We start from the raw sequence: 24,081 nt of genomic DNA on the forward strand, positions 1-24,081 counted from the left end.
TATTATAATTTGTTGATCTATAATACTTGAACTTAATAATTACATATACTTAATGTTATTATGGTATTGCTGTATTTATTGCTGTTTTATTTTTGCTGCTATCTGGGTCAGGTTCATTTTCAAGTGTTAAAATAGGGTCAAGTTGGAAGATAATTTGAGATGCATTGCTTTAAGCTATGTTCACAGGTATCAGTTTTAGGCCTCTGGCTGATACATTCAGATACTCAATAATGTGCTTATTGCAGGCTGTATGTAGCAATCCTGTAACTGATCAGGCATAATGAAGGTCTTTCTTTAAATTTAGTTTTTCACACGATGTGGACATCACTGGCTAAGCCAGCATTTATTGTTAATTTATTGCTTTGTCCTTCTTGCTAAATGAATCTTTTGGAAAGCATTTTGAATAGTTCAAATAAATCATCAATCGTTATACACAATATTTAATAACTGATACAAAAGCTATAACAGAACATGTGGTGAACATCCTGACAAATGCAATGTTGGATATGTAGGAAGAGAAAGATGATGCATTTGGTGATTAACATAAATCAAAATAAGATTAGCATCATTGTCCTTCATCTCCGATTATAGAAAGATTATAAAGTCAAGGTTTAAAGTTCATTTTAAAATCTTCTTTGTGTTATGAGCTAATGTAATTAGTTGACATATTCTCCCTGGAACAATAACAATATTAGCAGCTTCCTGGTGAGAGGCCTGAAAAAAGTATTTTTAAATCAATGTGTATCAGATAAACATGTGATTCAAATTCTACTGATCAAAATATTGCCAAAAACCTTTTTGCGGGACAGATGCCAAAATGCATGCGCTAACATGTCAGCCACCATAAAATTTTCAGCACTTACCACTCTAAATGCCTGAACAGGTGCTATATATGAATGTAAAAGATTAATGAGAAACTGTGTTTAGTAATTTTAATCTTTTGTAATGTAAAGCTTGCTATAAACATCTGGCACTATTCTTTTCACAATGAGAGCTTTTCTAAAATATGATTTCCCAATTCAGTGCCCTAGAAATTGGACTTGCCCATTTTTGGACATGCTAAGCGTGCATGCATGGATTGTACCTGTGGCTAAATGGTGAGATCTCAGACACACTTCCTTTGGGGATGAATAGAACAATTCATGTTGACTAGAACTTGCATTGGGTGGCAACCACAGTCAGATTGTAATAGTAACTTGTTTTTATTCATTTGTGGGACACAGGCATCGCTGGCTGGCCAGCATTTATTGCCCATTTTCCTGGTTGATCTTTAACTAAGTGTCTTGCTTGGCTATTTTGGAGAGTCAACCACATTGCTGTGGTTCTGGAGTCATATATAGGCCAGATCAGTAAGAACGGCAGAATTCCTTCCCTAAAGGACATTAGTGAATCACATGGGTTTTTCCATCAATCGACAGTGGTTTCATGGTGGTTATTAGATTCTTAATTCCAGATACAATGGTAAATGTAATAATTACTATTGTAATAGTAATTGCTCAGTGTTCAGTTCTGATAGTCTTAACTTCAATGTTGTATTATTTCCATGTCCATACAGCAACTGAACAATCGGACTAACAACCGAGAACTGGCATGGTTACCAGAAAACCCTATGTGAGAGGTTGAATGAATCATCTCTCGTGCACAATGTATTGAAAATTAGCAAGATGCTTGAAACAGGTATAAGAAACTGTTAAATCAGGCATAAAATTGCAGATGATGGGCTCTGAAACAAGTACAGATGACCCTGGGAGAACTCAGCAGACCTGGTGGTATCTATCAGGAGAGAAAAAGAGTTAATGTTTTGAGTCCTTTGATGAATAGGTTAGTTCTATAAGTTTTGTTTTACTGGAAACTACAAGTTTTGTTTCTCTAGAAATAAAGCCATGGGATTCTGAGGTGATTATAACTGACTCTGACCTGGACAGGTGTTGTGGTCAGATGAGGTCCCTGTAGTTGAACAGATACAGCTGTCTTCATTTAGCCCTGCTAATGTATTCATACAAAATGGCATGCCAAATTAAACCACTTTAATAAAGCAGGTAATAGGGGTGGGTGATGTTCCTAACCTGTAATTCACACACTTTAAAAAAGCAATTGGCTGTCTTTAACCTAACTAGTTCAAAAATTACCTCTTATTATTCTTACTTACTCTCACTGTTCCCACTCACTGTTTCTTACCTTCCTCTCACCATCCATCTCCCCCTCTTCCCCTTGTCATTTTCCTTTCCAACCTTTCCTCTTGAAGCCTCCCATTCTAAGCTTCCCTCTCCTGTATCACTCCCTCCTCCTGCTCGCTCTTCCCTGTTCTGTCCCACTCTCTTCTGCTCACTCTTCCCTCTCCCATCCCACTTTCTTTAATTACTCACTCTTCCCTCTCCTGTCCCACTCCCTCCTCCTGCTTGCTCTTCCCTCTCCTGTCCCACTCCCTCCTCCTGCTCGCTCTTCCCTCTCCTGTCCCACTCCCTCCTCCTGCTCACTCTTCCCTCTCCTGTCCCACTCCCTCCTCCTGCTTGCTGCCAACATTTGCTCCATGGTTTAAACAACATTGGACATTTCATGTTCCAAAGAACAATTAAGTCCTATCAAATAACCCCAGGTCCATCTCTGAGAAAGGGTATAAAGGATAAGTTTTTGAAGAAAGCAATTGTAGTAGACAGTGGAACAAATTGGGAACAGTGGAAACACCTCAACACTCTTGGGCAGTTCAAAAAGTCGTGAAAATGTGAGACGCTGAAAAGAAAAGAGAAAGGAAGATATCTTTGCACAGGCCAGCTGTGCTACCTGATCTGAATAGTACTCATTATTGTCACAGTTGTTTGCATTTGCTGAACAGTGATTGTGTTATATCCCATCTTAAACTTTGATTAAACTCAACATACGCACATTACTTTTTTACTCAGCTTATTGGCTGCACCTTCATTTTGATTGATTAGATGGTTGTTAATTAAAAATGTGCTTAAAGTATCAATAAATTGGTGATCTTCAAATCCAAGGATCACAGCTCCAGCAGCAATAAGCAGGGAATGCTGAGTATGCATTGAATAGTGTTTAAAATTGAAATCAATTCTGTGTTCAATTCAATGAGCTGGTTGCTGTTAGAAGAGGAAATTAGTTGAAGTACTCACCACCAAAATGCTCTGCAGCTTCCTTAATGAGAGACAACAGACCCATTTTAAGTGGCAAAGAGCTGAACAAGCCTCATGGGTGCTCATTCCTAGTAACTGGCTCCAGCTTCTTTACAAAGATGATATTAAATGCTGGCTAAACCAACATTTCAGCTTAAGATCTTGTAGGTTATTTAGCTCTCAAGGTAAGTGGAAAAATCACCCCTTCAATAATTAACATTGGGCCAAATCTTCCACAGAGTGGGAATTCCTTGTCAGTCTGGAAATTCGTCAAACCCGCGGTGCTCTGTATTTCAACCAGAATCTTCCTACCTGGCTGTCCAAGACATATGAAGCACAGCATCATTCCAAGGACTCCACTGGATCCTAATAGATTCAGGAGTAGACATGACACTACTGTAGTTTGATCTTAATGTCAGTGAATGGGTGAGCAGATGAATAGGTGGGTGGGTGAGGTGTCTAGAGGAGGAAGGTAGGTGGGTGAGTGGGGTATGTGGGTAAATGGGTGGTGTGCGAGATGGGTGAGGCGGATGAGTAGATAAGGGGTTAGCTGATAGGGTTGGATGTGTATGTACATGGGTATCGGGCAAGTGGGAAGGAGGACAATCAAGTTGAGGAATGATTGGTTCAGTGCAGGAGGATATTTGATATCTGGGGAGAAGTCAGAGGAAGGTGGTTAGCTGGTTGGGGAGTGATCAGGCGGATAATCAGTGAGATAGGAGGGAATAGTAGTGTGCTCAGGAGCTGTAGTCAGGTGGTCAGGGGTAATATGAGTGGTTGATGGGGTATCAGTTCTGGAGTTACTCAGGAGTTAGGCTAGGATTTTTCGGTCTAACATTTCCAGGTAAGTACATCAGAACCATCCCAAGTCCCCGACTCTAACTCAGAATCATTGGTGGAGGGACCCGGGGAGAAGGGGAAGCATCCCAGGCAATTCCCACAGAGATCAACATGTCAGAACTTCCGCAAGTCCCAATCTGCATCTCAACAATATATCTGAAATCTATCAATCTGGAGTTTGGAAGATTTGCCCCTTTGAATATAACGACAATAAGATATTTCACTGCATTTTACGGTTAATTCAAATCCACATAGAGTGGAATTTCTAGATGTGCAATCTCCGCCAGGTTTGTTAAAGTGTTTGTTTATGCGGAATGATTTGTCAGTCAAACTTGACTCATATTACTTCACTGGAGTTAATCAAGATGTGTCACACTTCAAAATCTGCTTGCAACCTATTACACAAACATTTCTTTTCTTCAAGAAAGCCTGGGAATAATTGATTGGAGTAGTGTGCAAATGACGGTTGAAACTTGAGATGCCATGGACTATGATCCACAATTAGGAGTTTTAGAGGGAAAGTTGTGATACAGTAAAACAGTTCTGTCATCTGTAAAGCAGGAGAGCATCAGCTGCAATCAAGATGCCCAAATGGTATGAATTCAAATTTCTTTCACTTAATCGAATCTTGTTCTAGTTTACAAAGCCAAGAATATTTAAAACTAAAAGAATTAAATGATCATATCCTTAAAATGTATTTGTATGTATTCACAGGTAACAATATCTGTAGTTCAAAATACAACACTGCATTTTGGCATTTATATCAATTTACACAATGCCAATGCATGTTACATTAATGATAGATTTTGAGCAGGGAAAACAAATCACGGATTTTCTTATTTGAGGCAATGTAAAATGTTGTTATTTACAAATTTCTTTTCTTCCTGGGGTAAGGGAACAGCTTGTAGCTTATTTTTAATTTTCTTTTGTCATAAGTGATGGAATGAAGCAATTCTACATTTTTGCATTGTTGTCCCATTTGCAAAGCTAAGCGACCCCCGCTGTCAACAGATTAGATCAAAGTATCCAATCATGAATGGTGATGGACAACATTCCCAGTCTCAAGGATGGGGGGATCCCACCATTTCCTTTCACTTATGGAATATGGGCACTGCTGGTTCAGCCAGCATTTATTGTCCAACCCTAATTACCCTTGAGTAGGGCAGCCTTCTTGAGCTGTTGCAGTCAATATGGTGTAGGTACTCCCACAGTCCTATTAGGCTTCTTAGCAGTTTGATGCAACTGGCTAGCTTGCTCAGCCATTTCAGAGGGGATTTAAGAGTCAATCACATTGCTGTGGGTCTGAAGTCACATGTAGGCCAGATCAGGTAATATTGGCAGATTTTGTTCTCTAAAAAGGGATGCTCCCACTACTCTGCTGTGAACGGACTTTCCTGCTAGAAGATGTTCTCAGTAAACTTTGGCCAGATCCTGCCTTATTTTAATAAAATCTGCCTTCCCCCAAGCCAAAGCCACCTTTTGCAGGCCATTTTTCTCCTTGTCCATAACAAATTTGAACTATACCGTGTTGTGTTGCTATCACTAAACTGCCACATTGAACACTTGTCCGGCTTCATTCCCCAGAACCAGAGCTAGCACTGCATTATCCTTTGTTTGACCTGCTACATATTGATACAAAAAAATTCCCCTGGACACATTTCAAGAAATCCATCCCCTCTAAACCCTTTACACTGTGACTATCCCAATTTACGTTGGGGAAGTTGAACTCCCCAAGTATAATTAGTAAATTATTACTCTTACACACCTCAGTGAATTGTCTACATATTTGCTCCTCTGTTTCCCGTTGACTCTTTGGGGACCTATAATCCCAATAATGTGGCTGCTCCCTTTATATTCCTAAATTATACCCACAAAGTCTTGTTTGCAGACCATTCCAAGGTATGATCTCTCCTTAGTGCAGTAATTGACTCCTTAATTAATAGTGCTACACCACCCTCCTTTGTACACTCTCCTCTGTCTCATCTAAAGATCTTATACTCTGAAATGTTGAGTTGCCAGTCCTGCCTTTCCTTCAACCATATCACACTTCCAGGTGTCAATCCACACCTTTAAACTTATCAGTCCTATCTATTACACTCCTAACATTGAAGTAAAGACCATCCAGCCTTGCCTTACTCTCTTGACACTCAACATAACTCAATAGTGGGTGGATAGAGCCAGATTATGGGGGGAGGGGGGGCAGGGCTGCTCTTCCTGCGATTGAACATGTGTTAAAATGTTTGTGTTGAAGAGGCAGCCATTAGCTGGAGTATTAAGCTTCAAAATGGCAATGCTGCTGTTTAATCAGCATTAGAAGATGACTGGCCTCTTGATCTGTCTATTCTGCAGACTGGTGTTGTGAGACTTCTTATTCTGCAGACTGCCAGAAGATACTACTGAGATACACACATGCACTAACTCTTTCCCAATATGGTATTCATCACTCCTTGTAGAAATGTGCAGACAGAGCACGGTCACCAGTTTGGATCTCTAAGGCAACTTTTAGCGCAGGTCTGAATTTTGTGCCATTGAATTCCAATTCTGTGCACAAACATACATACATTTCACTATGGCCAAAAATGTGCTAGTAAATAAAGAATAGAAAATCTACCCTAATGTCTTCCATTGTTAATGGTATAACTTGAAAGCCAAGTTCCTTTTCAAAAAGAAAACAAGTCAGGGCTTGCCTTGTTAGTTTTTGACCCTTTGACCCCCTGAGTTACAGATAATTAATTCATTAGATTTTATCACAATCAATTACTCTGACACTTACATTGTTTATTAAGCTGTACAGTGCTTTTATTTTTCCTGCGCAGAGTGGCAAGTCTTTGGTCACTGAAACTCAAATTTTCTTTCATATTTGCAGTTCCAGATCATCAGTTGAGAAGCAACTGTCTTCTGTGAAGGGTGAGCATGTGGTAATACATCCAGTTTGACTTCAGGCAAACTGGTTTTCTTCCAAACACATTTTAAAATGTTTAACGTGCTCAACAAATAACATTCTAAATCCATATCATTCAGCCATGGATTAATCAGCACAGTCAGTGCCTCCAGTTGCACTAGATTCACAAAAGATCGTTGAATGGTTTACTATTGAAGCTATTTTGTTTGGATTTTGTTTTGCCTTTTTATTTAATTTCATTCTTTAACTAATTAATCAGTAACCATAATATTGTATATCCATCATGCAAGACTATAATTTATCCCTGACTTTGTTACGTCAGATCAAAGTATTTGTTATATGTTGAAATCCCTTGAGTTTTAGAATGCATTTGTTACAATTCAGAGGGTTCAGATGGGATATTCTGTGATTGTTCAATTGTGGCACTAAACGCATGGCAATTTCTAGCAAATGTACCTTCCAGCATCAAGAATATAATAACATTAAGGGACAAGTCTCCATGATCTTTGACATTAAACTAAGGGAAATTACATGTGAACTGAAATAGAGGAAAGATTTCTAAAAATGTACTGCCTTAAGGTACGGTTCTGACATTTTAAAATAAACAAACAATAATAAAGACAGTGTACTGAATTAGTGCCTTTTCCAAGTCAATTCAATTAGTTTCTATTTTAACATGAGCCGTGTTTAGTAAGGAACTGATGCCCCTGGGGATGAACTACTGTGAACGAAACTTTTTCTATCTTTAACATTCTCCAATTCTGACAGAAGGTCATCAACATAAAACATGTCTGTTTCCCACCACAGATGCTGCCTGATCGACTGAGTGTTTCCAGCACTCTATTTTTATTTAAAATTGCCAGAATCCGTAGTATCTCACCTTTGTTAAAAAAATAATTGGCTACAGTAAATGGAAAGCACTTCTTGATTGTAATTGCATCTTTAAATCTTCTGAGGCGTTAATCTTAGAGAAATTATACATTCCTACAGAGTTTCCTTCAGTCAGATAAAAGAAATGAATTTTAATGATTTCCACTGTAAAACTCATTGCTTTCTGTAATCTTCCAGAAAACTCCTTGGGGCTGATCTTACCAAAAAAACTCGAGTGCCAAACGAGTATGAAAATGGGAGAGAATCGCACCAATTTATTGGACAAGCTCCCACACGCACTCTTTTGACACTTAGAAAATAAATGAGGTAAATAATTCTTGCCAGTAGGTGGAGTGGGCGGAGTCTATTCACACCAGGATGCCGGCTGCAGACTGCTTGAGGGTCCTGCTGTCGGCATACGCCCGCCTCAGGTGTCCCGATGATGAGGGGTGCACTCAACAGGAAATCCCACTGACAACAGTGAGACTTGGCGCACTGGTGACTACTTCCTGTCACCATGAACCACACCATGGTGAGGGAGAAAAATCCTGCCCTGTGACTTATCAAACTATTAGGTTATAGAAGCAAAAGTCATTGTATTTAAACATTATTAATAGGAAGCATCGTCAGTAACTTACTTATTGCAGATAATGACTTACATAAAGAATAAAAATTCTAGTAAGTGTCTTTTTAATTATTTGCAGCATTAAGAAAATGCACAGATCTGGAGAAATCTGTTGCAATGCTAGCTGTAATATTTAACAATCACACAGATCCAGATGGAAAACTCAGCAAAACTCAGGCTAAAGACTTACTTTTGGCCCAATTTCAGAGTTTCATAAAGGTAAGAATGTGGACGAAATGGTTTGAGAGTGTATTGTGTTATGTAATGTTTCTTTCTTCCAGTGACTTTATGTTTACCAGCAACAAACAGATTTTGTTGAACAGATTGAGGGCCAGTCTTTAAGCTGATATTTCACTTTAGTAACAATTTACTAATCGGGTAACTGCAAGTTATGCTGACAAGAATAAAAGATGGAATCTAAACTGACTGGTGGGAGAGGAAATTAGAATGATTTCCATTCAGGGTGGGATGTCTGGGCCCCTGTGATCACGTGTAGGTCAGCTTATTGCATATTCATGCATGAGGGCTAGAGAGAATCTTGCAATAGGGCAGACATGAAGTCACCCAAGACCGCCCTTACCAAATGGAATCGAAGGTCCTACCGCCATCTTTTAAAGGTCACCTGGTCAGGACTATCAGTCAGGCTGTCACTCCAGAGAGAGGAGACTGGCTGCAGATACCAGAATATCACAGGGCAGATTACACACAGCCCCACATTTCAGTGATGCCTTCCTGCAGATTTTCATCCAGGCCACTCGAGACAGGAGGGAGCTCTGATTTCCCAGTGGTGGCAGCAGGAGGCCTGGGCAGAGGTCGCAGTGGAGGTTAGCACTGATAAGGGCCCACACCAGAATTGCCATGCAGTGCAGAAAAAAATGAACTACCTGCTGCGGTCTGCCAGGCAAGTAGCACCATCTACTTACCTCAAAGTGACGCTCATAAAAACATCAGATAATGCAAGTGTGCATGTGCACAGGGATATCAGACAGAAACATGGAAACTGGAAACAGGATTAGGCCATTTGGCCCTTCAAGCCTGCTCCACTATTCATTATGATCATGGTTGATCATCAAATCCAGTATCCTGATCCCCGCTTCCCTTCATGTCCCATTAGCCCCAAAAACGAAATCTAATTTCTTCTTCTTCAAATCACACAACATTTTGGCCTCAACTGACCCAGAGGCTGAGCACTGGGCTTAAAACATGGAAGAGGCCAGTAAGAGCCTATGTGTGGAAGTTTTTTCTCTTCACATTGGTTTACCTCTGGTGCTTTGACAGCTAAATGCGTGCAGTCCGTTCTTCCCTGCATGTGAGGGACTGCTGCAAGTCAAAATACATGGCCTTACTCTGCTAATAGATATCCATTGGAAAGTAATGTGCTTGTTTGCTGTGGGAGAGAGGTCATTGGTGACTGTTTATGGCAGGGTGTGCACCAATATCCCCCTCAATTTGAAGAAGAAATTAGATATCGCTTTTGGGGCTAATGGGATATGAAGGGAAGCTGGGATCAGGATATTGGATTTGATGATCAGCCATGATCATAATGAATAGTGGAGCAGGTATGAAGGGCCAAATGGCCTAATCCTGCCTATGTTTCTACCTGATATTCCTGTGCACATGCACACTTGCATTACCTGATGTTTTTACGAGCGTGACTTTGAAGTAAGTAGACAGTGTTCCTTGCGTGGCAGAGCGCAGCAGGTAGTTCATTCTTTCTTTGCACTGCATGGCAATTTGGAAAGGAAACCCTGGTGAAAGAGTTATGAGTGCTGGTGAGCTCCATGGCTATTAGCAAAGTGTTGCTTCCTGTCTAGTAGCAAGAATATCCCATTGGAAATCTTCCCGGTGAAGTGTGGTTTCCTCATGCACTGCTCTTCAGGAACATCAAAGGAAGTAATTTGGCCTGTGGAGTCTGGGGCCTGGGCAAAGTCTTCTACAAACAGCTTCCCTCTTACAGCCTCTGCAGTTGCTGGCTTGGTCATTGATGCCGCAGCCACTGCACAGGATCCTCATCCTCCAACCACTGACCCATCTAAACAACACCCTTAGTGCCTGCTTAACGGACAGGGAATAAAAGTCAAATGGAAACAAGTCATCAAATCGGAATCGCCTTAGAAATTAATTGTTCAAAATGGTATTCAGATCCTAACGATCAAAGATAAATGCCAGTTGATGTATCTAAAGCTGTTAGCCCCTTGGGTTTTCCCATTATCTCCCCACAGAAAGATCCCTACAGTGTAATGAAATTCTAAATGTGTTCATGATTTTGCTACACTTACAGTACAGAAATAATTTTTATCCTTCTATTTTCACATCTCACTCTGCTCCCATTTCAAATATTACAATCCTTAATGATTCTTTCTTCTGAAAGAAATACTTAATTCAATTTGAGACATGAGTTAGACATTCAGTTAATTCAGAATTTTAAATTAATCACACTTTTAAAATGCAAATTCCTGGTCATGTTCAATATAGTATAGAGATCCTGGTTATATAAGAACATAACCAAGCATGAAACGAGAATTGATCATTCAGCAATTTAAACCTTCCTTTCATAAAGCAATTTATGATAGACTGTACTTCCTGAAAAAAAACAGAATCTGCTTATACATTTCTGTGCAAGAAGCACAGAGCATTAATCTATCCTCACATTTCCACTATTAAATTGTGGCGGGATGGTTTCAGACAAAACTTGTCCTCTGTGCTATCATTTTGTTTTCTCCAAATAAGTGGGGCAATTCTCCCAAAAGTGCTGAATTGGTGGAAAAACTGCTCTAGATCATGACTATTTTCTCAGTTCACTCTGCACTGAGTCCCAGCCATGAATTTCATTAAAAATACGGGGGAGGGGGGGCCTATTTGTACCGGAGTCTGACAGCTCTGAAACTCTGCGCATGCACAGTTGTCCTGATCTGGCAGTCTCCCCTTTTGTTGGCCAGCTCAATAGCTGGCCAGTCTGGGACCCTCACAGTGCTGCCGCTCCAGTGCCCCCCATAGTTCAATCGTGGCTCCCACAACAATTCCAGGGCCTGACCCTGCCCACCGCAACCCCCCCCCCCCCACTCCCTGTCCCAGGGTGCCCCGATGTCCTGTCCTCCCACACCCAGCAGTGGCAATCCTCCCATCCTCCTCACCCTGGCAGATCCCTCTGCAGACCCCATCCTGCGGTTGGACCCTCCCCCACAGGCAGGCCCCCTGGCAGACAACCTCTCTCCCTCCCTCCCCACCCCAGAGTGCCCCGATGTCCTGCCCTCCTACAGCCAGCAGTGACGATTCCCCCCCCATCCCCCTCACAGGTAGATCTCCCCGCAGACCCCATCCCGGCATTGGACCTCCCCCTGCAGGCAGGCCCCTTGTCAGACCACCCCCCAGTCCGCCCGATTGCTGGCCTCCCTCCAGCCCAGCCCAGCCCAATCATCATGCAGAGTGGCAGCGGGACCCCCCCCCCCCCTCCACTGATTGCCCCTAGGCTCCACTCACAATAGGCCTCGCTGCCTTGGCACAGCCCAATGGGCAGTGTCATTGTGCCCACTGGGTATGAACACTTTGCTTCTTGGGCAGTGGCAGGGTGCCCAGGCTGCCACTGCCAGGGTGCCCATGCACAAGGGGCACTACCTCCCCCAACTGCCTGACCTCCTGAGGGACCCCGATTGCCCCCGCCCCCCCCTTCATTCCAATGGGGCCTCCCACTAGTTCCCCAAATGTGGGGAGCTACTCTAAACCCTGCCGGAATGAAGTACTCCTGGTCAGGTGGGAGATTCAAAGGGGCTGGCAAGTTCCCAATAATGACATTGAAAACATATTTAAACTACTTTAAATAAGATTCAAATGACTTATCTTTCTTCCCGCCAATTTAAGTGCGGTCCGGACTCTGACTGTCCTCAGGCTCTGGAAGATGTGCATGCATTCCCAGCGTATGCGCAAATCCTAGATAAAGGACAACAACGTGCATCTCCCAGCCCAACCCACCAGAAAAGTTGCAGATCACAAATGGAGAATCACCCCAAGATCTCTAATAACTCAAAGTGAATAATGATTTGGCTCATGAGTGGAATAAAATCCAAGTCATACAAACACTCATCAGGAATGATCTAATTAATACATGCAAATGAATGGATTCTCTAAAGTTTCACTGGCAGTAATTGTAATGTAATATTTGTGACATCAACATACAATGTCTCTATATATGCGATGAATTGAATCTATTATAAATTAAAACACATCTTAAACTACCCTGTCACCCATAATATTAAAGATTCACGTTTAAAAACTGAATATATCATTCTTTTTAGAAATTGTGAGTTAAAATCAATAACTCACTGGGGTCCACACCATTTGTATAGTTAGACTCTTGGTTTATAACATGACCTTAGCCTGCAATTAGCTTAAATCTCGATCTATTGTGAAATGCTGGATGTCATTCTAATTATTGTTCGGTGTCAATTCAAAAGCCAAATAACCAAGAGGAACAATTAGTATAGTTACCGGTCTACAATTATGTTGGGAATGACTATAGCCCACACTTGCAATTTAGTCAAAAGCTCTTCAAAGCAATTAAAGGACTCAAAATCAAGAATAAATCTAATTATAAATTTTTTCAAGCATTTTGCTAAAACCTCTGGAGAATTCAGGTTATTATCCATATTGCTGGTGGTACAGTTAATTGCATTTACCCAACAGTACACAATTGAAAATAATATCAGTTCAGACAATGAATAATTGATTGGTTCCCCCCATTGCAACTTTCTCAGAAACTAGCTTCACTTTTTGCAAAGTTATTTTATTTCTTAACAATCCACAGAAGCCATTTTCATTACTTATTGTACTTTCTAGAACGTCAACCAATACAATCGTGTTTTCCAAATTCTGTATTCCCCGCTTTAACATTCACTTTAGCGTGAATATGAGCTCCAAAAACAATTTTTATCTTGCACAAAAGACAGGAACCCATGTGTAGAATAAAACTATTTCTGACCTTGACAAAGAAGTGTTTTGTCTTATTGATAAGTATATTAATTTCAGACATGAAAGTTGGGTCACAGAAATATCATAAAGTGATGACATTTTAAATTAAATTATATAATTATGTTTCAAGGATTTTGCTTTAGTTCACTTCATGTTATGCATCTGAATGAAGCAGGTTTGTTTGCAGACAGACTTTTATCAATATAAAAGTTGTGTAGGCAACTGAATATCTTGGTGTCACAGTGCACAGAATATAGGATTTCAGCAAAGTTCTGTGAACCTTCAGTGCAAATACTGCAGTGTGTCTCACTGTTTAGGAGCCTAGCACCCTTTCACCATATTATTTAACTTAGCTCATCTCAGCGTCTAACATTACTGCACTTCTTTTTCTACAGCACAATCACAAAATTGGAAGATGGCTCTGACTGATCCTAACTGAAATATCTTCACATAGAAACTAGGAACAGGAACAAACCATTTCAACCCCTGAAGCCTATAATCCTCCATTTTTTTTTATATCCTCCATTTGTTTAATGCTGGCCAAATCAATTCTTAGTTGCTTTTCTGTTACACTTTTTATCGAGTACATATTGTCCCATAAAGACCGATTGTCCAACTATCACTCAATTGATACTTTCTTACCTGATGTGCCCATAAAAAATAACTCTGTTAATGTGTCAGACAAATACATTCCCATATCCAATGTCTTCACTAACACCAGTGTTTCAGCCGCCAATGTACTTTTGAGCTGAGCGTCAAGTATTTCTGCGGATTGTGTGACAACATTGAGTTCAACTCTGAGGGTGAATTCCTTGAGCATTTATTTTCTTTTCTTCCCAGGCCAAGGGCCAACATTTACCTTCCTTACATACCAGGAATATTATGAATCAGGTACCGCTTGAATGTCCATCTGGTAGATTGGCATGTGAAGCATCACTAACACAACCAATTTCATATCTTTTAGTTCTCCTAGTGCTGGGAATTTAATTATACATTCCTCTAATTTTAGCTTTTTAAATATTTTATTAGCCTGCAAGAGCTCTCTGACTGTAGTGTACGGCAACATATTGCTGAGCTCTAGGATATTATAACTCCCATCCGGTCTGTGCACGTAGCCAATTTAGCTCTCCTATCATACTCCTCAACAATTCTGTTTCTTTTTCATTGTCCCATTCTTCTTTTTCCATTGACCTTTTTCTGGTGATGGGAATGGGATCAATACTGTTTAGATATCCCTGTTGACTCATCATTACACCAGAGTACTTTGTCAGATATCAAGGCCAAGATATCAAAAAGCACCAGTTCCTGACTCCCTACTTTAGGTTTTCAGCTTCCCAAATACCCTTTTCTCAAACTCTTCTGTGCCAACCCATAGGAAATCATCTACATGCATTATAAAAATTCCAGTTAATTTTCTTTTAACCTTCCAGTAAAACATTGCAGGATCTGCTTTTAACTGAACACAGCCAATCTTCAGCAATACAAATCGTACAGAGAAATAGCAAACCTTTGATGCATCACATAACCCATATACGCATGTGTTCAATCTCCACAAATATCCCTGTGTATTACCTGCTTCTTTGGGTGGCCTCAAAAAAACTTTTCTTTGCTATGTTTCACCCTGCAGAAATGCTGCTTTGATATTGATTTATATATCCAATTATTAGATACTACAACAGTGAAAAACAAAACTCAGTGTCACTTTCCTGCTGTGGGTAAATTAACCTTAATGTCTCTCGCCTCCAAATGTTCCTCATGCACATGGGCTACTACAAAGAACAAAGAAAATTGCAGCACAGGAACAGGCCCTTCAGCCCTCCAAGCATGCACTGACCCTGCTGCCCGACTGAACTAAAACTCCTTACCTTTCAGGGGACCATATCCCTCTACTCCCATCCTATAGATGTATTTGTCCAGACGTTCCTTAAAACTCACTATAGTATCTGCTTCCACTGCCTCCCACAGCAATGAGTTCCAGGCACATACCACCCTCTTAAAAAAAACTTGCCTCATACATCTCCTTTAAAACTTGCCCTTTACACCTTAAACTTATGCCCCCTAGTAATTGACTCTTCCACCTTGGAAAAGAGCTTCTGACTATCCACTCTGTCCATGCCCCTCAATCTTGTAGACTTCTATCAGGTAGCTCCTCAACCTCTATCGTTCCAGTGAGAACGAAACAAGTTTCTCCAACCTGTTCTCATAGCTAATGCCCTCCATACCAGGCAACATCCTGGTAAATCTTTTCTGTACCCTCTCCAAAGCCTCCACATCCTTTTGGTAGTGTGACAACCAGAATTGAACACTATATTCCAAGTGCGGCCTAAGGTTCTCTAAAGCTGTGATATGACTTGCCTATTCTTAAACTCAATGCCCCAGCTGATGGAGACAAGCATGCCGTATGCCTTCTTCACTAACTTCTCCACCTGCGTTGCCACTTTCAGTGCAAACCTGTACACACAGATCCCTCTGCCTATTAATACTCTTAAGGGTTCTGCCATTTACTATATATTTGCTATCTTTATTAGACCTTCCAAATGCATTACCTCTCCATTGCCATCTCTCCATCCAAGCCTACAACTGATCTATATCCTGCTGTATCCCCTGAGGGTCCTCATAGCTATCCGCAAATCCACCAACCTTTGTGTCATCCGCAAACTTACTAATCAAACCAGTTACATTTTCTTCCAAATCATTTATATATATTACAAACAGCAAAGGTCCCAGCACTGATACCTGAGGAATGCCACTTGTCACAGCCCTCCATTCAGAAGCACACCCTTCCACTGCTACCCTCTGTCTTCTATGACCAAGTCAGTTCTGTATCCACCTTGTCAGCTCACCTCTGCTCCTATGTATCTTCACCTTCTGCACTAGTCTTCCATGAGGGACCTTGTCAAAGGCCTTACTGGAGTCCATGTAGACCACATCCACTGCCCTACCCTCATCAATCATCTTTGTCACTTCCTCGAAAAACTCAATCAAGTTAGTGAGACATGACCTCCCTTTCACAAAATCATGTTGCCACTCACTAATACATCCATTCATTTCCAAGTGGGCGTAAATCGTGTCTTGAAGAATCCTCTCCAATAATTTCCTACCACTGACTTAAGGCTCACCGGCCTATAATTACCTGGCTTATTCTTGCGACCCTTCTTAAACAAAGGAGCAACGCTGGCTAGTCTCCAATCCTCTGGGACCTCCCCTATAGCCAGTGAGGATACAAAGATTTTTCTCAATGCCCCAGCAATTTCCTCCCTTGCCTCTCTCAGTAATTTGGCTTTAGCTTTATACATCCCATCTTGCAAATCTTTCTCTTTGCAAACCCACCTATGGGACAAAGCAGGCTGCCCTATATCTGATACCCCAAACTCTTTCCAGCTGTCCAGCTTTCTTGTTTGGCCTCTTTTACTTCCACAAGCTCCATTTTGTTTGCAGCTATCAATACTTCCTTATCATGGGGGCTTCTACTCCTATTCCTATCAGTGGTTTGATTCTTAGCCTTCCTGGTTAAACTCCAGCCTCTACTGCCGTGCTTGTTTCTGTCAGGGCTGTTACTCGCAGACCGCTGTTCTCAGTTGACACAATTTCGGTCACAGATTCATGACTCTTCCTGGGTTCGCGAATGTTTACTGTCTCATCCTCAGGACTTGGGTCTTGCTTTTTTTTTGCTGCCATCTGTCCATCCCATTTTCTCAATCTATAACTTTGGCTTCTTGCCTTCACTCTTGGATGTTCAGCCAGTGTTTGTATTTTCTTGAAGCCTTTCCTGCTTTCCCGATTATAGTGGCATCCCTCCACTCCCTTGCCCCTTTGGTTATGTATGATACCACTATGCCTACTTGGGGTAACTGAATTTTTGAAGTAGCAGTTTCATCCCCTGCTTCTCTCATCAGATTCCCTCACTCTATGTCGACTGATCCTCATGATAGTTCAGGGTATGTGCATGTGAGGTACAAGGTGCCTCCTGCATCTTGTTCAGATGATCCAAATTTATACACAATTCCCACAACTCTCGAAGAGTGGGCTTGTACTGTCTGGTTACTGTGTTGTGCTATAATTACCATGCTGTCTGTTCCTATCACTTTTCTGGGCCCTTTCAATTCTTTTTTGCACTCTCTTTTTAATTGTAGACCCTATCCCCTTTGTCAAAGTATATCCCTGATGGTCTTATGCAAAGTCTTAGGGCCTCTCTTGTCCCTTCTGAAACCTCAGTCTTAAAGAAGGCCTTTCTCCCTGTATGCATAACATTTAAGCTCATACTTGTCCCTTGTAGCACTGGAGGAGCATCTGTTCATACTGACAGCAACTTTGGATTCCTCCTGTATACCAATTGGTATGAACCATACCCACCCACCCACCACCCCCCGCCCAGCCCCCCTGCAGATCTTTAGATCTCTCAGTCTCCATGGTTCTCATCTCAGTCTCAACTCCACTTTCCAGCCCATTCATCATAGCCCTTCCAACTCTTCCTAATTAAAAATCTCCCCACTTCTCCCTTAAATTTACTCAATGTCCCAGCATCCACCACGTTCTGGGGCAGTGAATTCCATAGACTCACAACCCTTTTGAGAGAGGTAATTTCTTCTCATCACTGTTTTAAATCTGTCACCCCTCCCCCACCTTATCCTACAGCTATGACCTCTTGTTCTAGATTGTCCTACAAATGGCAAAATCCTCTCCACGTCTACTTTGTCAATCCCCCTTATCATCTTGTACACCTCAAGTAGATTGCCTCTCACTCCTCTAAACTCCAGGGAGTAAAGGCCTAACCGGCCCAATTTCTCTTTGTAAAACAAACCCCTCATGTCTGGAATCAATCTGGTGAACCTCCTCCAATGTAACTACATTTCTCAAGTAAAGTGGACCAAATCTGTACACAATATTTTAAGTGCCATCTCACTAATGCTTTGCACAGTAGCAGCAACACCTCACTACTTTTCTATTATTCCTTTAGCGATAAATGCCAGGATTCTATTTGCCTTCCTTATTATTTGCTGTACCTGCATTCTAGTCTTTTGTCTGTCCTTCTTAAATACTGACTATCCCTAGATGTTCAGTTCCCATGTCTGATCACCCATGACTCTGTAATTCTGACTATATCATAACCATTTACATATATTTGCACAAATAATTCATCTATTGTATTGCAAATACTCCATGTATTAAAGCACAAAGCATTGGATAAAGAAATTCAACATTCTTCCATAGATCTGCTAAATAAACATTGACCAATATAATTCTAGTCACCAAGAGAGAAAATGCTGGAAAATCTCAGCAGGTCTGGCAGTAGCTGTAAGGAGAGAAAAGAGCTGATGTTTCGAGTCCAAATGACCCATTGTCAAAGCTGAGACATAGTTTTAGTCAGACATTAAAGCCACACCTAAAGAATTTTTAAAAATGACATTGTTTGAATTCTGTTCTCAGACTTTGCCATACAGAGTGAAATTATTTTTTAGGCTGAACTTATTCTTTGGTTTTCCTCAAAAATGTTTACCAATTCTGAAATGATGTGTTGTGTTGCTACATTATGGCGAACAAATGTCTTCATCAATGAAAATAAGAAGGTGAGATGATGCTTGCTACATCTGACTGGAGAACATTAATGCTCATAAGTACAAACATTTGCTTTGAATGAAGCGGCTTCACACTAACTCTCAACTAGAAAGCTTGATGGATAGCCTATTAGTAAATAAGTACTTCAGACCAGGGAAGGAAATTCTGTCAGGTCCAGGCCCATATTACAGAAATCCTCCTCCCGCACATGGAATAGCTATGTAACAGTAGTGCCAGGAATGAAGATTACCACCAAGCTGAACACACAGGCAAATTCATCTATTTAAGCTCATAAGTAGAAGAAATTCAGGAGAAAACTCTGTCCAGAGAATGATTAGAACTTACCATCACATAGAAATGATTTGCATTGAGATAGTTTAGGGAAATCTAAACAAGTATATGAGGTAGAAGATCATGCTGATAGGGTTAGATGATGTAGAGTGATTAGAGCATAAATACCAGCATGGGTCCGTTGGAACAAGTAGCCTATTTCTGTATTAAAAACAGAAAAAGCTAGAAATACTCAGCAGGCCGTGCAACATCAGTGGAGAGGTAACAGACCTGAAATATTAACTTTACTTATTTCTCCTAAGATATTGCCCAACCTGCTGAATATTTCCAGCTGTTCCTGTTCTTATTTTTGATTTTCAGCATCTGAATTGAGTTGGTCTCTTGCTGTGATATCCTATGTCAGTAATTCTGTGTAGCCTTAAAAGTGGAGCAAGGGAGAAGTCATAGGCCACAATGCTAATGTTCTGCATGATGCAGGCCAAGTTACAACCCTTCCTTCACTGTTTTCTTCAGATGGATTTTCACCGTTTGACATGAGTCTGATGCCATTTTAAGGTGACCACATGGAGGAAGGAAATGTCTTCTTTCTACCTAGACCAAGAGTAATATCCAAAGCACCAGCAACTGCAAATCTAGTTGCCCAACCTTCTTAAACATGAAAAGCATTGGGTGGGATTTTCCTGCCATTCTCGCCCCAAGACTGGAAAATCCTGCCCAAGATCAATGGTCCGCCCATGCAGGTCCAAATCTGCAGGAAAATTCTACCCAAAGTCTGTGAAGGGATGATAAAAGAGAACATTAAAAAACACAGTTGCAAGAAAGGAAGTCCACATATCTATGTGTTGTCTGATTCTAATTTTTTTTCCAGGGACAAGAGCTGAAGCCAAAATACAAAGAAATTATTTCTGATCTTGATGAAGATAAGGACAGAAAAATAGACTTTGAAGATTTTATGATAATGTTGACAAGCCTAACAATAGTGTCAGATCTTATGCATGAACTATGACGTACAAGTTAAAATATAATGACATTTTTACTTAAACAGTAGTATTGTAATTCAAAATGATGTTTGGTCTCATATGTACTAAAATGGCCTTTGGTAGCTAAAAGAGTCAATTAAAATGTCATGTGGACAACTGAGTATTTCTGTGTTATATCCTCAAATTATGTGAATAAATAACAAAGAATAAATGTAACATTAATCATGTGTTGCTCTCTACTGATTTGTTAAAAGATTTTAATATACAAATATATATAAATAATCTATGCACAGAGATAATAAAAAGTTATTTTGAGATGTATACAAGAAGCGATAATAAAAGAAAAGGATGCTTCTTTGGGGGAGGAAAAGTTTAATGGTTGGATGACATTGCAAGTTACATTGGCGCAACCGAAGAATCTCACTGAGTATCCTCCACCTTCTGCAAAATGTACATAGAATCTCAATAACTCAGCACCATCACAGCATTGTAAAAATGTTAATTCTACAGCAAAGCCGTAGGGCTGAGGGACCATTTCATCACATTTTTTGAATTTCTCAACACTACGAAGTAACAAATAATGCTACTCATTTTGCTTTGACTGAAAGCAATTTGCAGTGCCCCTCTCTTACATGGAAAGAAACACAATGGTTTTGCCCTGTGTGTCGCACCATAGGTAATTCTTGTCATCCAATCACTGGATGATATAGTACTGTTAAGTAATAAGATCAGAAACTCCAAGGTATATTATGGATTTAGTCTAAACACCAAATATTTTTGATTTTGGCATTAATGTGAGCGTAAGATGTTTCACTCCAATTGTGATTCTATTGACCCACTAGGAAGCTTTCATTAAAACAAACTTATTTAGCAATACAGTTTAACTATAACAGAGAATTAGCATAACTTTTACCAACTGAAATATTTAAACATGACAAGGTATGATTCTTAAATGTTAGTCTATCTCTATTAATTCCAATGTAAGCAATATTTTTCTTAGATGGAAACTCCTCTTCAGAATCAGTTAGCAAAAACACTCAGGCTTACATGAGTTGCTAGTCCTCTAGCCTTTTAACACCTCTGGACAGTATTACAGAAAAGCATCTGTCTTCTGACACTCCGTCAACAGCCTCCAAAGAAAGACCTGTTTTCAAACAGCAGAACTCCAGAAAGAGAGAGAGAGAATAAACACCTCTTGCCTTTTGAAGTTCTCTAGAGAGAGATATCTAAGTACTAGCAGTTCTTCAATTTCCAGAGAAAGAAAAAACTGCTGCTCTGATCAAATTCAAAGACCAACTACCTGCTTATCTCTCTGTAAGCCTAGCTCTGCCCATTCACATGACTTTCTCTTGTCAATCAACCTTATTAAACCCATCTCTGCAACCCAGGGGAAAGCCCTAACAATAACAAAAGTGCATTCACTCAAATTAAAACCAACACCCCAATAACTAGGAGCAATTATTCTTCTGCATGATCAGCATGTGGGCTGTCTAGAGCAGACAAATTGGCACCGTTTAAACAGACTTGAATCTTAACATTTCCTTCATAAGAAACTCGGCACAAATACATTTCTTAAAGGCACAGTATTGTCACAATACTGGTTTTGGAAAAGTCTATATTCTCACCAGCCTTAGCCAAAATTGCAAGTCCTTGTGTCCAAGATACCAGGCACATGGTACAAAATGAAGAAAATGTGATCATGTAAAAGGGTAAGGAATAAATTTGTCGTGCACAGTGCAGTTCTGACTGGAGGTGCAACAAATCTGTTTACTCCCTTGAGTGCTTTCATATTGTATAATCGGATCCTCTCTCCACTTAATAAGTTTAATTTCACAATAGATGAATGAGCTGTTTCAAATGTAGGAAATCTATGTCAGGAGCTAGTCCTTTTCATTTCCAGTAAGTGTCTGTGAGTATTGTTAGACCAGGCTGAGAGGCACCAAAATTGCTCATTTCAGGAGTGAATCTTTCAATTAATAATGAAAGTAGGATGTTAATAAAGCTAAATACAACAAATCAATTTTTTGGTAAACACATTTAACTAAATTGACACTCTGTTGGTTATTATTGGTCCGGTAATACAGTGCTGTTTCAAAAGTGACCCATGGGCTAAGTGCAATCCACAAGTTGCTTCAAACAGCCCATTATATCCCTATCAGTTTCCTTCTTCTTTGCACTGTGCAGGAAACCAGCTTCAGCACTTCCAAACTGATTAAAATTTCTAGCCCTGTATTCTAGATAACTCTGGAGTGACCTTCACCAAATGTGCACCAGAAAGTGAGTATGATGTTTAGCAGAATCAGAACAGAGACAACTAGAAGAAGGGAGACAGAGAGAGAGAAAGAAAGAGAACAGAAAGAGAAATGTAGATAAAGAACCAAGGCGTGAGAGAAAGAAGAGAATGCAAGGAGAAAAAGGGAGAAAAAAAGAGCTTGGGAAGAAGAAGAAGAAAAGGAATGACAAAGAAGACATAAAAGGACCAGAAGAATGAAAAGAGGATCAGACAAGGGAGGAAGACGAGAAAAATAAAAACAAAAAGAAGAATAAAGAACAATGTTTCCAGGGAGTTATAGATGGAGTAAATGGAGAGAATAAATAAGTGTGAGAAAACTGTATAACAATGACAAGCAGAGAGCAATTGACAATTAAGGTAAATTGATTTGACTTGCTCTATTATGAACATCTTGTATTCCCTATTCTTTCTTTACCTGACTGACAAGCACAATTATCAAAACTCAATGTACAGGTCAGTGGGAGTAATATTTGCCTTCCTCCTGTCATAGCTGAGAGGAGACTGAAAGCAACTTGAAGAAATTGCCATTCTTTCTCACAATCACGTTCACCAGCTGCACAGTCCTGGGTAAAAGATACTCTTCATTTGAAGTAATGCTTGCTCTTTTTCATCATTAGTTAGCTGTATGGTTTTAAAAAGGTTAACATGGGACTGGATTTAGTCCTATCATCACAGCATCTGCTGGTGTGCCCTGAAGTCATCCAAAATCTGTGTAGGTGCATGGCAGTCAGCTGGGGTGGTAAGCTCGTTAATGTGGGTGACATGGGCCTATATGGAGGGGGGTGGCTCTGACATTGGTAAACCTACATCAACTGATGGTCATGCAGCAACTGGTAACATATTTAAAGAGTTGCCAGTCTTGTTTTTGGGGTCGGACAGAAAGAGGACATGTCCCCTTTTCTACTTGCCCTGTCACTTTTTGTTCAACTCACATCTAACCAGTTGGGATCACCTCGCAGGTTTTCTTTTTAAAGAAAGTGCAACAACTTAAGTCTCCTGCATCAGTACTTGTGTTGCTTCAACACAAAAAGGCATTCCATAATCCAGGAAGAAGATTCCTCTGCTGTCACACAAGATCATTCGCTGCTATCAATGTGTTCAACCAAGTCTTGAGGTGTCACAGTCCAGCCAACACATCCCCTCTGATGTTCAAGGGTGAAGAAAGGTTGATGGATCCACTACCTCTGCCCTTCTTTGCAGGAAGCCTCCTAAATGCCCTCCCCTGAGGGATACAGATTTGTAAGCTCTCTTTAATGGATGGCCCATTTTGCAATTCAGTTTTAAGTTTTGGGCAGTACGGCTGGAATCTGAAATTGTTGCCTGTGGTTCTATACCCCCGAGTGACAGCTCAGCAATTAGTTACACAGAGAAAATGTCTCCAAGATCAATCAATCCAGCGCCAAGTGACTCAGTCCCCTGGAAGTCCAAAGAACTCTCTCAGTGAGTCGAGAAAGCTCCAAATTGTCAGCTTTCACTGGACTGGATGATGAAAGCCTGAGAGACACATTTCTTCCATGTTGCTATTTTATTCTTTGTTCTTTCCCACTTTTCCTTTTATTCGAGCTTTGAGTTTATTATTTTTAACAGCAATTATCTCTTGAGAGTTGTGCTTAGTTTTGAGCTATAATCTGCCA

The 24,081-nt window shown here is 40.5% G+C and overlaps 1 protein-coding gene across 1 annotated transcript; it reads left to right on the top strand.

Moving 5' to 3' along the window:
- Positions 1-4,548: 4,548 nt before the first annotated feature.
- LOC145341372 (sentan-like) lies at positions 4,549-20,180 on the top strand. Its single transcript, XM_080186312.1, has 4 exons — positions 4,549-4,559; positions 6,832-6,872; positions 8,442-8,581; positions 20,043-20,180. The coding sequence occupies exons 1-4, from the start codon at positions 4,549-4,551 to the stop codon at positions 20,178-20,180; spliced, it is 330 nt and encodes a 109-aa protein (XP_080042438.1).
- Positions 20,181-24,081: the final 3,901 nt, after the last annotated feature.

Source organism: Carcharhinus amblyrhynchos, chromosome 3 (assembly GCF_965287045.1).
Source record: "Carcharhinus amblyrhynchos chromosome 3, sCarAmb.v2.hapA, whole genome shotgun sequence".
NCBI classification, from domain to species: domain Eukaryota; kingdom Metazoa; phylum Chordata; class Chondrichthyes; order Carcharhiniformes; family Carcharhinidae; genus Carcharhinus; species Carcharhinus amblyrhynchos.

Bases quoted from the DNA above. Each gene is read 5' to 3' on its own strand.
- LOC145341372 (XM_080186312.1), top strand. The intron at 6,873-8,441 runs GTGAGCATGTGG...AATTATTTGCAG, and splicing joins GCAACTGTCTTCTGTGAAGG to CATTAAGAAAATGCACAGAT. The intron at 8,582-20,042 runs GTAAGAATGTGG...TTTTTTTTCCAG, and splicing joins AATTTCAGAGTTTCATAAAG to GGACAAGAGCTGAAGCCAAA.